The following is a 15,357-nucleotide window of genomic DNA, read 5'->3' as shown; positions in this document are numbered from 1 at the left end:
CTCGCGTAATGAGCCACGAGCCAGGCTGTGGGTATAGCTCGCGGCTTAGCGAGGAGGCGTGGTAGCTGTAGCGAGCCGCAGGGCGATCTGCAGTGTGGCCGTTTCTCACCTAAGTGCACAGGTGGGAAACTGCCCACATCCATGATTGTTCCTGTGGCTGATGGGCTGCAGCTGCCATGTCCTCCCCGCATATATAGAGAAGCGCGAGCCGGTTAAGGGGGAGAAGAAGTAAAAGAAAAGAGAGGAGAGAGAACGGAGGTTGCGGCAGGCAGGCAGGAGTAGGAAGTCGGTGCGGGAGAGCGAGCGAGTGCAGGCTCGCGTGTAGCTGAACAGTGAGCTGAACAGGCGAGCCAAACAGCTGAAGCAGGACGGTGTAGAGAAGGTCAGCTGCATTAAGAGTGTCTCGCCTGTTGCAGAGCCCGCAGGTGAGACGCTAACAGAGAAGAAGCACCGGGGATTGTCATCTGTTTTTTAAAGACTGCTTCCTGTTGACGTTTTAACCTCGTGTTAAAGGATTGTTATTCTTGTGTATTTTAAACCTCCACTTCACAACTGTTTTAAGGATTATTTATTTAAAGATTTATTGAATGCTCTACTGCACTTTGGACACCTGTTTTGATTCTTTTAATAATCAGTTATATTATTTACCAGTGTTATTCATTAAAGGTAGACTACAGTATATATAATTTATCAGTGTTATTTGTTAGGAAAATTGATTTTTATGTTAATATATTTGGGGTGCGGAACGGATTAACTGGATTTCCATTATTTTCAATGGGGAAGTTTGTTCTAGATACGAGAAATTCGCTATACAAGCTCAGTACTGGAACGAATTAAACTCGTATCTAGAGGTTCCACTATATATATATATATATATATATATATATATATATATATATATATATAATGTGTGTATATATATATAGAATGGGCTGAAACTCAGCAACCAGATGGTAATGAGCGTTTCACTGTATGTGGCTTTAAGTAAATTAGATTACACTTCATTTCTCCCCAAGCGTAAAGTAAACTTTTACAAAAGAAAATAACAAATATAATAAAAAAACAATCAATAAATACACATAAAAAAACTACTGGCTTGGATAACAGAGAACTGGTGTAGTCACTAACAGGGTTGCAGGCAACAGTAAAATGACGTCAGATCTTCTTAGATTGTGCCACAGGTTTATATTTAAAGATATCAATATTTGGATACAACAGGTCCAGCTTTTTATGTCAACGAATGCAACATGCTAATATTTGATTCCTTGTTTGAAGTAAGGAGCATTCAGAATGATTCATCAAAAAGATATTTGCACAGAGTGAATCATGCCTGTTACAGAGTCAGCCAGGATGACGTAACTTACTTTCTTGGACAGGGACCTGTACAAATTCAGTCCACATTTCAATGTCTTTATCACACATTTTGGTTTTAATTGCACATTCACAAAAAATTCCAGTCCCCTCCTGCTTTTTACACTCAGTCTGATGAAGTTTGTCCAGCATTAAAAGGCTGTCTTAAATAGGAGGTGATAAGTTAATTCTCTGTAGTGCGCAGTACCCAAAATATTACAGTAGCTGAACCTGCCATAACTTGCTTCGAGATATAACAGCCCAAACAACATACATGGAAGAAATATAACATTTTTCATTATATGAAATCAAGCCACGGCTGAATCCTTTCCACCTTACTTTTATCGTCACTACGATCTTTGCCACTGCCATCTCCAGAGGAGTTTGTAGCTTTTATCCTTGCTCTGGGTATTTGCCCTTTTCATTTTCAGATGAGGCTCTTTATGTGGTAGTAATCGCAGTGCTATCAGGTAAATATGGGACTGTTTAATAGATCCCACTTTACATTCTCAAATGTTACAGATGTAGGAAGCCATCAAATCTTTTATGCTCACCATGTGGCATTTATCAAGTTTCAGCTTGTCTTAGCAGCGGTGCACAGGTCTGCATTGACAGCAGCATCTCTTCGGTTTAGTTTAAAAAAAATCATTAAAAAATGTATGGCAATAAGCCACAGTCCAAATCTTTATATTGCAGAATATTAACATTAATTACATTAAAACAATAATTCTTATTAAATTAGTGAAAGAGAATTTCTGAAGTATCAAGTAGATTAGATCTTTGATAAAAGCATACTCACTCAGTTGTGACGTGCTGCTCATTTTCAGGGTATATATGTACAAATTACACATTTTTAAAAATGGAATAGAGCACACAACATGGAAACTTAGGATTTTTTGAAAGAAGACACCCTTGGTTATATAAAAATACCATTATTGCTTTTGATTGACTGTGGGTTTACTGCAACTTACATACTCAATTTTTAAATATGGCTGTGTCCTACCAAGAGGACACCTTGTGCATAAGTGGTTAAGCAAATATCACAAAAAGGTTCCACTGATTAATGACATGATATGTAGGCTGAACCAAATCAATTAACTGAAACAATTGTGTAGAGGGAATAAAACTGGACAAGGAATAACCAAACAAAAAGGTGAGGCTGTGGTAGATGGTGGTTTAACCTGAAAATCTTACAATATGTCAAAACTGAGCACAAGGGCAAGAGACAAGGTGGCAATCCTGCATTGTCAAGGTCTTTCCTGAGCAGAAATTTCACAGTGGACAAGTGTTGCCAAGATGTGTTGCCCAAGCCTGTCTGCAGAAGCACAAGCAAGCGGGAATTGTAAGCACTGGAAACGAAGTGGCGGCCCACAGAAACAAAGTGCAGCAAATGAGAAATACATCAAGCTGCTTCCTTTCAAAATTAGATGTCCAGTACCCCTTTCAGCAAAGAAATGGCAGAAACAGTTGGGACCTTGGTGCACCCTTCTACAGTTTGGAGAAATTTTATTAGGTGTTCTTCATGATATACCTGTAACCAAAAAACCATTCCTCCGCTTTAACAGATCAAAGGGCTTGACAACAGTATATGGCTGAATGTGTGCATGCAACAGTGAAACAAAGTAGAAGTTCTAGGGCTGCATTTGCGCAAACTGAGTTGGTGAATATATCAAAATTGATGCCATTTTCACTGCTGAGAAGTACAGCAGTGTCCGTCTTATCCATCACAAAACACCACCACCTACTTCATTCATTCCAGCAGGACAATGATCCCAAACATATAGCCAAAATCATAAAAGATGTATCTGCATTGAAGAGAGGAATAGGGAATCCTTCAACAGATGGTATGACCTGAGATAATCCCAAAATCCCTGAGGCAGAGACGGAAGTAAGTGAGACAGCCAAAGTCAGCAGTGGAACTGTGGCAAGTTCTCCAGAAGGCTTTGAAAAACCTACAATGTGAGTACATTCAAAGACTACATGGAAGTGTACCTAAGAGATTTTTGCTGCTGGTTTTAAGTAAAAGGGGAGCCATGCAAATATTGATGTCAGTTTATTTTTCTGTTTGCTGTACTTTTTAGGAATTTTAATGGTTAAAAAAATCCTTGCATTATTGTTGAACAGACTCCCACTTTATAGAAATTTTTCACAATTGGCTAGACCTTTGCAAAGTACTGCATATTTGTTACATATGAAGATTATGTACAGACTGTGCTGCTAGCAGGATGCAGTGTAAAGCAGAAGGTCTGCTACAGGTGATATATGTAAAAGTATGTACATATACAATTTGCCTTACAGTTCTCTGCTCCATCTTGTGAATGGAAATGATATCACAATGTAAGCCAAGTGAAGAAAACCCTTAAGTGAAATTTTAGTGAAGTTTAAAACTTTCCTGAGCATTTACATCTGAGAAAGTTGGTTAAGTATGGTTTTAAATGCATTTTGCATTTACTGAGAATTTTTTTGTAATTTTGTTTTTGTATCTTTTCACTAATCACCCCTTATGCCGAGTTGTGTTTGTTCAAAAAGAAAATCAAAGGCTGATAACTAGGGCACATGTACCTCTATGGTTAATCCTGTCATTATGTATTTAGCTGACTTATACAGCAAAAGAAAGTGTGAAATTAAACACAAGGTGTCTTTCTAAAATTACCATAACTTTCTTTTGGTAAAAAGAAGTCAATTTACCTTTTAATCGAGTATCACCTCCAAAAGCTCCACATCCCCAGTTTCCAGTAGCCACAGCAGGCAGCTTTTTACTTTTTTCACTTGGTCGTGCAAAACCACAATATGCCTAAAACAGAGTAATAAAAAAAAACTGTAAAATTATTAACATTAAATCACATAATAATTATTTATTCATCCATATAAATGTGTATGGACCACCAGGGAGCATAATGCTCCCCGAACCCCAACACAGACAGGCCGAGACACAATCTTGCCAATTAACATACCTCTATTTAAGTGGAGAAGCATTTTTGTTTTGCACTACAGCACAGTACAATACAGAAAGCACCAAAGATAACACAATTCAGCACTTCTTTCTTCCTCCCTCTCTCTCTTTCTTTCTGTCTCTTCCACTTCGCTTTGCAAGCTTTTCCTCCACCTTCTGACTCTGGCTCCTCGACTGGTGGTAAGGCGGCTCATTTTATAATGAAACTGGAGGTGCTCCAGGTGTTTCTTGCTATTCTTCCACCTGCACTTCCAGGTGTGGCGGGAGTGGTTCCTCCAGCGACTGAACTGCACCTGCAGCACCCCCTGGAGCCCAATAAGGCTGCTCCAAACTACAACTCCCAGCATTCCCTGCGGGGATCTGTGGTGCTGTACCAACCCAAGGGGGCTGCCCTCTAGTGTCTGGGGATGAATGTGACTCTAACAAAGTCTTTCCCTCAGTCCTTCCACTCAGCTGGCATCCCAGCCTTGTAATGACCCTGGCCATCCGTCACAATGTCAGTCCATTAAAACTGTTTTAAAAAGCATACTGTCAAATTTTATGATTTTAATGGCATATATTTTAATTAAACATTGACCCTGCGTCTGGGTGGAGTTTGCATATTTCCCCTGTGTCTGCCTTGGTCTTCCTCTAGGTAATTCACTTGGCCTGGCTGAATTTTCTGTAAAGGGAGTCTATGTAAGGTCTGGTAATGTATAAAAGAACTCTGTAAACATCACTGTCTTCCCATTGCACATTAATTTAAGGTGTTGCTGATTTTCCACTAGCCCTTGAATTAATGTTTATAAGACAAAAATGACTTTAGATGGGGCAGACTGTGTGTACACCTAAACAAGAGCACATCATTTACAGACTTGTCAATTTACAAAGCTGCCAAAAATGTGACTGGACAGAATAGAGATCCAAATATCAGATCAAAAGTACACATTCACTGCTATTTGCCTCATTCTGTTATTTTGATTTCAGTACAATAAAACATTAAAAGAAATGTGTACTATTAAATATGCTTAAACATGAAAAGAATATAAACCTACTAGTCACTTAAAACCACAATAAAATAAGTCTGTGTCACTCATCTATGAGGCCCTCTCTTTGTCTACAATTACCAATATAATTAACAATAGAATTTAATCACTAATTTCACTATTGACAAAAACAAATCTCTCAATTATATAAAAAAATCTTGGGACAAGACAAGACTTTTTCAGAGAGATAATTTCAAGTCCCGCAAGACGACACTTTGTGCCAAGAGATTAATTGAAAACCTAACAGGTTCAAGTGGGGGCAGAAATAAAAGACAAACAATAGAAGAAGACAATGAGCAGAAGACAAAGTAGACCGTCGTAAAGAGCTTCAAAAACATTGGTGAGATACACTTGCAGAGCAGGTTAGAGAATAATGAAAGTAATAAAATTCGAAAGTCTCAAAAAAAATGATAGTAAAGATCGCTTTAGCACAAACAAACGGAAATTATTATACAGTGAAATAACGGAACAGCAAAAAGAGATCGAATACATTAACACAGGTGATATGACATAAGTATGCAGATATTGTTTGGCTTTAAAGTTTAAGTTGGAGACTTGTAGATTGTCTAATTAGTGTTGCCATCAGGGAAAAGTAGTGTTTTTTCCCAATGAAGAGGCATATCCATGAGAATTAAAAGATTTGTTGTTTGGTGAAAGTGAAATCCACATACGCAAGTGGCAGAGACGCGAAGTGGCTGGTGTGTAGCACAGGCCAGGGGGATGGCGAGCGAAGCCCCCTAGTAAGAGTGTAAAAGAAACACAAATAATGAGCTATACTTTATACCCAAAGAAATCAAAAAACTACACTATGATTATTTTTACCCATCAAAAATCTTTATAACAGAATTATTGCACACTCCCTTATATAACAAAAATATTTATGCAATAAAATAAATAATAATAGTATAAAAACAAAAGGGATCCAGCTTTATTGTATGGCATTTAATATGTATTATCACCTCTCTCTGCTTAGTCTTGCGTTGTCTTCAGACAAAGCAAATTAACAAGTTTTATTATTATTATTAACTTAGTCGAATATATATTTTTTTCAGCTAATTAGACATATGTTTATTGTTTTACTGGTTACTCTACTCCATTTCAGTAGTTCTGTTCATGTCCTACAATAAACAAGCATGCTCCAAACCAGAACATCCTCATTTTAAAAAGTGTTTATCACAGAAATTGCAATGTTTATTTTACATACAATGGCAGATGTTTTAATAGATGCCATACTTTATACAAAAATTCTGACAGTTCACAGAAACGTTTAGTTAATACAGCAGTTTAGTTAATACAGAAAATATAACAGTTTAACATTAAAAAGTCAAATTGAACAGAATATTGTTAAAAGTTTTAATTACATTTCTGTTGTAGAATTATGTTTTATTTACTGGTTTTTGATCTACAGTGGATTATTTTTACTAAAAATATTACTAATAGCAAATGATTGCACAGGTGCATTTATTTCACTGATGTGATTATTTTAACTATAGTTCCATATGACAAATGTCAAGAAGCAACCAGAAATCAAGCAGCATGGTTTTCTCACATTATGACTATTCAGAGAGTAAAATGTACAGAAAAACAAATAGGATAATATGGAAGAATATAACATATTCTGAAAAATGTGTTGTACATTATTTTATTGTAAGCTCAATGTGCACATATTTTAATAAGCATGGTACACATTTTTTCATTTATATTTGAATTAGACATAAACACATTTGGTAGATCACATCATTAAATTAAGCTGAACAGTCTGACACCCTGACAATTAAAGACAAAATATCACAATTTTATTCCACATGCCAATTAAGCTCAGCACTGGTGCATAAAATAATATGCAGCTTTGAGCAATTCATAAAACAACAATGGAAGCTGTGAGTGTATCATTACAATGCTCATAAGAGTCTAATGCATGCTTCTTTACGAGATCTTTCAAAAATGCATATACAAAACTATTACTAATGGTCTAAACCCTCCCAATTCTGAAAATGGTAAACAATGTTATTACTTACCTCCATGTCAGACCCCTTAATGCATTTATTAATCCTCTCTATCCTATTTCAGAAAAACGCTTGATCACCTGCAAAATGACCACTAGTGGGCCAGCAAAGGGTGAACTTTGCTGGCAATTACAGCATAAAAACTGGGGATCTGTGCTCTCTAGCTGAGACTAAAGAAATAATTTCGAATTAAACTAGTCTAGTTGACATGAAGAAAGAAACTTGTACTTATACTTATACCCTGAAAAACTGACAGATACCTATGTAAATACTTCAGTGGCTCTCATTCTCCCTCTTCCCTTCACATTCTCCATTATTCCATCATCATTTCTAAGCATATAAAGAAAAGCACTGGTGAAAGCATAATAGTTTTGCACTTTTTAACCCCAAACTAACTAAATTCTAATACTAATTCTACCTACTCTGCCCTGATTACTTAGGCCTTTTGTATGAATGCAATAAATTTTCAGTCCCTTCAGACCTCTGCTATTTAAGTTAGTATTTGTACTACTTTGCTCGTATTAAAATCCAAAAACATTAAAGGCTTCAATTAATTTACAGGTATAAAACAGTCATTCAAAGAGTGATGCCTCATTTATGGTTGCCTTTTGGGCATTCAATACCACCCCGATAATTTCTATGCTAAAAGATTTGTGGGCACTACCATATCTGTGAGTTGCTACTCTCTCTCTTTAATCTTTCTGCACCCTTTTAGAGCTGGCAGTGGTAAACAACTTTGGAAGTAACTGCATTGACCATCCACATGACACTAAACAACACTTGAAAATGATGTGTCTACCAGCCTTGCTTCCTATGCAGCATAGCCAAATTTATCAAATCATTTACACATATAATATTCTGAAACACCCTGTTTAAAACTGAAAAGTCTCAGTAGGCAACTGGCAGCTTAATCTTGCCGTTTACTGGGTGACAGAATTAATTCACTCATGTTTTAGACGTTTATGTAAATTAGGTTTGTCTTCCAGCATTTGGAAAGGATTTACAGAATGCACCTCAATTATTCTAATCAGATGAGGCTAAGGTGGGTTGGTGGTTGTGTTTATCTGCAACATTCACCTGCCTGACAACAAAATATGCCCTATACATATTCACCTCCATTGAGATCAGGCCCTTGATCTGCTTGATTTCTAGAAGTAGCACACTTCTTGTAGTGAATTTTAACTTAATTGTTAAAGATGCTTCGTTTTCATGGAAAAATAAATGTTTAAAACAAAAAAACTACTTTAGTGCTTTACAGTAATCAAAAATCATCTTATACAATACGCTACGTGGCTGTCTGTTTGTCCAGGATTTTAAATCACCTGTAGCTCTCAAACTGTTTCACCTTTTGACCTGAAATTTGGTTAACATATACTATGTGACCTCTACTGTCCGCTTTTGTGGTGATGATTTTTATTATTCTTTTTCTTTTTTTTATTTTATTGTATAATCAATTCTTGGCCGCAGGGTGGCCGTGCAGCGCATGCGTATGGGTGCCGTTCTCATCCCTACCACCTTCGCTGTCACTTCCTCTACCTCTTCATATCTTAAATAATTTTTGAGGCAGATTGAAGACTTAAATGCCAGCTTAATTGAAAAATTAAGGAAAACATACTAAGTAATTGCAACACAAAAACTGACTTAATCAGTTTTAATGTGAAAAGATGCCGAAGGAAGAAGAGAAGAAGCGGGCACCTAGAGTGGAGAAAATGAGCTGCTATCGAAGCAGCAAGCGCATCAACCTCTAAGCAAACGAATGCTAAACGTACAGAGAAAGAGTATGAAAACTATAAGTGTATACACTGCACGTTATCGTGCAGTGCGCAGATACTGGTACACAATAATACAAACATCAAAAAAACAACACATATTTGCAAAAAACATGAATTTTTTTAGCCAATAAACATTTTTGTTACCTATTTTTAACGTAGCCCTTACATAAAACAGAGAACTCCCTATTTTATTTACAAATGATATTAATGCAACTGTTTAATTTAATAAGATAGATGACAATACCAATATCTGTGAATCATAAATCCTGTCTCCCATGAAGTCTTGCATGTTTTTTATTTTATTTTTTTTGAGAATGCTAACACACTGCATATCTTTAACTAAAAATGTACACCAGTTACTAGTATCTATAATCTATCTGTAAGCAGATACAAATCACTACAGACTATAGGATAAAAGTGGACATCCAGATGAAAATAGCTAGCTTTTCAACCCCTTTTACTTGTCTAAAACAACAGCAGTTTGTGATATTTCGATTCATAGGGCAACTATAGTAAAGGGCTTGGACTTTATACAGTTATGTTCACTTGTTGAAGACTAAACTTCGAACAGAAAGGCCCACAAACAAACAGCAACTGAAAGCCGCTACAGTAAAGGCCTGACAGAGCATTAAAAAGGAGGAAACCCAGCATCTGGTGATGTCCACGAGTTCAAGACTTCAGGCTGTCATTGCCAGCAAAGGGTTTTCAACCAAGTAATAGAAATGAACATTTTATTTCCAGTTATTTAATTTGTCCAATTACTTTGAAATGAAGGGACTGTGTTCAAAAAATGCTTTAGTTGCCTCACATTTTTATGCATTCATTTTGTTCACCCCACTGAATTAAAGCTGAAAGTCTGCACTTCAACTGCATCTGAGTTGTTTCATTTAAAAATCATTGTGGTAATGTACAGAACCAAAATTAGAAAAAAGTTGTCTCTGTCCAAATATTTATGGACCTAACTGTATATCCAGGATTCAGACAATAAATTGGACATTTTTTGACAAATTTTAAAAACAATAAGACATTCTAAAGCTGTTCAACAAATATAAACGATGATGTGTTGAGCTCCAATGACAAGGGAGAACCAATCTAGTTTAAGATATGCTAGCCATCCTCTCTTTAATATTCTGATGCTTTAATCAAGCTCTGCTTTAGAGCTTTTTCATAAAATTACTAACAAAAGAACACACAATAATGCTAAAATTATCTAAAAACACTGAAATACTGATGCGAAAACAAGAATGCTGTCATCCATGCTATTTTATATTTTCAGTTCAAAGGGGTATGCAGTATTTCCACAAAAATTACCAACTTGGGGCGGCACGGTGGTGCAGTGTTAGCGCTGCTGCCTCGCAGTAAGGAGACCTTCCCGGGTCCTCCCTGTGTGGAGTTTGCATGTTCTCCCAGTGTCTGCATGGGTTTCCTCCCACAGTCCAAAACATGCAGGTTAGGTGAACTGGCGATCCTAAATTGTCCCTAGTGTGTGCTTGTTGTGTGGGTTTCCTACCTTGTGCCTTGTGTTGGCTGGGATTGGCTCCAGCAGACCCCCGTGACCCTGTAGTTAGGATATAGCGGGTTGGATAATGGATGGAAGGATAAACAACTTGGTATAATAGCTTACTTATATGTTTTACATTTCATGATTTGAAGAGGGGCACAAAGTAAGCCACTGGCAGAGAATAGTCTGCAAGGTGGTATAAATTCAAATCCCTTAGACACGCAGCTACAGTGACTATTTTACACTAGGGTCGTGGGGTATACCAGTACCAAAAATCTGATTTTTAAACTGTAGTGCAAAATATTTTGGAAATTTCAGTACCAGAAGAAAACGGTGTTTTTGAAAGACCTTGTGCTCTCCAAAGCTCTGAAGACCCTGTGGGTGGCAAACCCTCCCTCCAACTCTTTTGACACAACGTCACACAATTTTATTGTAAAATTAAAAAAGTTCATCCAACTGGGAATTCTGTGCCATGTGATATGCCTGCCACTATTTATCGTACTTTTTAATGCGACAGCATTGGAAACGTCACTGACATATCACAGAAAGCTTTCCTTTATGTGGCACGAAAATATAGTAAGTTTTCATTATTTCCCATCTCACAATCTATTGAACTAGGGGGCTCTGCCCCCTGCTCGCTTCGCTTGCCAACCTCTGGTCTTGGGTAACCCGAAATACATTTGATAGAGATTATTGTCTTTCTTGGTGATTGTTACATATGTATCATGTTCACTGCCACGATATCTGTAGGTCTATGTAATATATGTAAATGACAATAGCAGTGTAATTGTTATGTTATGTAGGTATAGATGTGCAGATCTATGTATGAGATATATTGGAGTGTAAAGGTGTAGATGACGTATATAGGAAGTACAGATATACACAATATTTGTAGTATAGATGGCGTGTTGTCCGTGAAGGAGTTTTCCTTGGTATGGAGTTATTATAATCTTAACGTTAACGTCACATGAATGCCAAACTCTTGAGAAGGCTACATAAAGTTGTCCATGTCTAAATACAGGCTCAGAGAGGTAAAGGCCGACTCTGTCCATGGTCTGTCATTGGGATTTGTTGATTGTCATGGCAAATGCAGCTTTAATGGGAGATTGGCGTCGTTTATGTGAACAGTATTGTTAGCTACCATTAATAATGTATCACTGTAATGTGCTTCACATATGCTGTGTAGTTTGGACGTTTGGGGATTCCATCCGTATAATACGGAGCATTCGTTTATTCATATTACACCTCTGGTGTCATGTGTGTGTTCTCTGTGGTTGTCGTTGGAGGCGCTCCATACTATGTCGGGTTTGACCATGCTGTGGTTTGTGGACATTTGGGGACTCCGTACTTTCTGTGGTTTGACTGTGGGGCGGGACGCCGAGGCCTCTTGTGTTTGTTACTTCCGTGAGTACTTATAATATTGTATTACTGTAATGTGATTCACGTATGCTGTGGAGTCCGGATCTTTGGGGCGTCTGTACTATCCTGAGTTTCTGGCTGCGGTGTTTTAGACGTGCATTGTAGGCGCCTGCACCTTCCGTACTATGTTGGGTCTGACTATGCCGTGTAGTGTGGGCGTGTACGGTTCCGTACTCCTCCATCAGGTCTCGTGTCTGTGTGTTCTGTGGTTGTACTGTTAGTAATGTATCACTGTAATGTGCTTCACATATGCTGTGTACTCTGGACATTTGGGGATTCTGTCCGTTTAATACGGAGCGTTCGTTTATTAATATTATACTCTCTCCGGTTTGATTGTGGGGCGGGACGCCGAGGCGTCTTGTGTTTGTTTTTTCTGTGAGTACTCATATTATTGTATTACTGTAATGTGATTCACATATGCTGTGGAGTCCGTATCTCTGGGGCTTCTGTACCATCTCGGGGTTTTGCCTGCGGTGTGTTAGACGCGCATTGTAGGTTCGCGGTGGATCAGACTTCGCTTGCGCCTTCCGTACTATCTTTGTGGACCTTTGCGGGCTCCGTAGTGTCTTCCGTTTGACTCTGGAGTGCAGTGCAGAATCCTCTTTTCTGTGTGGCAGTGTCGTTACTCGTTAGCTATGGGCGTGTTATTGCTTCATGTCTTATTTACGTTAGTTGAGCTCTTTCGTTTTTGAGCCGTAACTCCTTCGTTCGCGGTGGATCAGACTTCGCTTGGGGTTTATGAGACGCGCGCCCTGCGCACTATGTCTCCTGGGTCCATCGCCATGTACCTGCGTCTGTGCCTTCCGGTTTACCGAGACCTGCGTCTGTGCCTTCCAGTTTACCATTCTCGGATAGTAATATGGATAGTCAATCTAAGAAGACTAACAGATGCATAAAAGTAAAGGACAGAGAGAATGAACTGACAGACAAGCTTATGAAGGTGGCAGTAGATTGAAATGTTAAAATGAAAATAACAGGTGCAGGACAAGGATTTGATGATTATTATGTAGGGTAAGGGTGCATTATGAAGGGCGAATGAACTGAGTGGGAATATATTGTGACCGCTGTTGCAGGAGGACGCGGCAACTCTTAAACAGTTTTTCAATGGGAAACAAACACACTCTTACAGCTCCTCTTTGCGTGATCAGCAACAGGCTTGCTATCTTTGGCACGAGGGCCTTCGAACATTTAAAAGACAGAGCTGCGGCCATCCTGAGGTCTCACTTTCTTGTCTCTCTTCCCACAGACTCCCTTTGCTTTGGCAGCTGCTACTGAGCCGCTGTACCCCCTTGATGAAGAAGACTTTATGTTCTTTTAAGCAGGAGTCAGGCCCGATGCATCAAGCTTGACAGCTGTTCCTTGTGAGGCTGGATCGCCTATGAAAGAAACTTGTATTTGTATCTGCCAGAATAGTAGCAATAAAGTTTCTATTCCTTGGAAAACCTGCTCTACTCTCCTGTCTAACTTTGTGACCCAAACTTGACAATATATACAGTGCCATGCCAGTGTTGTATGCAAAATGCAGTTTCAATGACAATGAACAACTCCTTTGTGGTGCACTGCATGTTCACTGTTGTGGCATACCATCCATCCATTTTCCAACCCGCTGAATCCGAACACAGGGTCACGGGGGTCTGCTGGAGCCAATCCCAGCCAACACAGGGCACAAGGCAGGAACCAATCCCGGGCAGGGTGCCAACCCACCACAGGACACACACAAACACACCCACACACCAAGCATACACTAGGGCCAATTTAGAATCGCCAATCCACCTAACCAGCATGTCTTTGGACTGTGGGAGGAAACCGAAGTGCCCGGAGGAAACCCACGCAGACACGGGGAGAACATGCAAACTCCACGCAGGGAGGACCCGGGAAGCGAACCCGGGTCCCCAGGTCTCCCAACTGCGAGGCAACAGCGCTACCCACTGCGCCACCGTGCCGCCCTGTTGTGGCATACATTGAATCAAAATGTATAGCAGAGATGCAAAGAACATTTTGAATTAAGTTTAATGTGCCTCAGCATGGAAGAGTTCTTTCTCGTCACTATGTGTGGAAGTATTCACCCGATACTGTGAAGGACACTTTGTTAGACCATAGAAAACTGTAAGAACACCAGAAAGTATGAAAAGGTTGAGATAAGCAGTAGTCAATAAGCAAGATGTCAGTTGGCTGAGTTAAACATTTCAAACTGTTCTTGAAAATCATCAGCAAAACTTATTCCATTTCCCTTATAAAATATGAACAGTGCTTATATCTGGAATACAGTAATCCCTCGCTACTTCGCGGTTCACTTTTCGCGGATTCACGACTTCGCGGGTTTTTAAATACAAGTGATTGCCCGCCTATCGCGGAAGTTATGTTCCAGACCCATAAGCAACAGGAGAAAATCCGCGATATAGAAAGACCATATAAATAAACATTTTTATAGTTTAAGCCTTAAAATACCCATCCCACATGCTTTAAACACATGTAAACTTATAAAACACACTTTGTTAACACATATGATATGTGGATGTCGGGCTAAGGATATGAGTAACATCTCACTATTATAAAACATTTTAACTTCACGCAAGACAAGACAGTGAGACAAGAAAATTGGTGATGTACAGGCTTTTAAATTATTGACACGCAGAGCGACAAGCAGCACAAAGCCAGCATAAAGTCCACTTCTCCTTAGCGTTCATTCAGCTCCCCACCCCCTTGACAATGCGAAGTGGCAGGAGCTACTGTGCCTCCGGGGAGGGGGGTTTGAGCGAACGCGCGTTCAGCCCTCACACCCCCCCACACACACACTCCTCCTCCTCCTTCCGAACGCGCAGAGCGACAAGCAGGCATTTTGGCAGAAACAGCACAAAGTCCATTTCTGCTCTGCTCAGAGTTCATCTGCCCCCCTTCACAAAGCGAGTGCAGACACATTGAGACAAGCAGGTATTTTGGCAGAAGCAGCACAAAGTCCATTTCTGCTCTGCTCAGAGTTCATCTGCCCCCCTTCACAAAGCGAGTGCAGACACATTGACATCTGATCGCTGCGTGCAGTGTTGGTCTGCGGTGTTTAAGAATGCAGAAAGTGTTTAAGAGCATAGGAAGTGTTTATAAGAGCATGGGAAAGGTTAACAAGAGAGTGAGAAAGGTTTATAAGAGTGTGAGAAGGGTTTATAAAGCCTTAAAATATGTATAAATAATAAAATAAATATAGGTCGCTACTTCACGGATTTTCACCTATCGCGGGGGGCTCTGGAACGTAACCCCCGCGATAGGTGAGGGATTACTGTAATTTAGCTTTTTTTTTTGTCTGTCTTTTAGTTGGTTAAGTGAATTGTTAAATGGA

The 15,357-nt window shown here is 39.1% G+C and overlaps 1 protein-coding gene across 2 annotated transcripts in view; it reads right to left on the bottom strand.

Moving 5' to 3' along the window:
* parga (poly (ADP-ribose) glycohydrolase a) overlaps positions 1 to 15,357 on the bottom strand; it is a 236,556-nt gene that overhangs the window by 40,853 nt on the left and 180,346 nt on the right. For both annotated transcript variants that reach the window (XM_028795482.2, XM_051923908.1), the window contains exon 18: positions 4,039 to 4,144. In XM_028795482.2, the coding sequence (XP_028651315.1) occupies positions 4,039 to 4,144 (106 nt within the window). The remainder of the gene's footprint in view (positions 1 to 4,038; positions 4,145 to 15,357) is intronic.

Source organism: Erpetoichthys calabaricus, chromosome 2, assembly GCF_900747795.2.
Source record: "Erpetoichthys calabaricus chromosome 2, fErpCal1.3, whole genome shotgun sequence".
NCBI lineage: Eukaryota > Metazoa > Chordata > Cladistia > Polypteriformes > Polypteridae > Erpetoichthys > Erpetoichthys calabaricus.
This window is presented reverse-complemented; position numbering and strand designations above follow the sequence as displayed.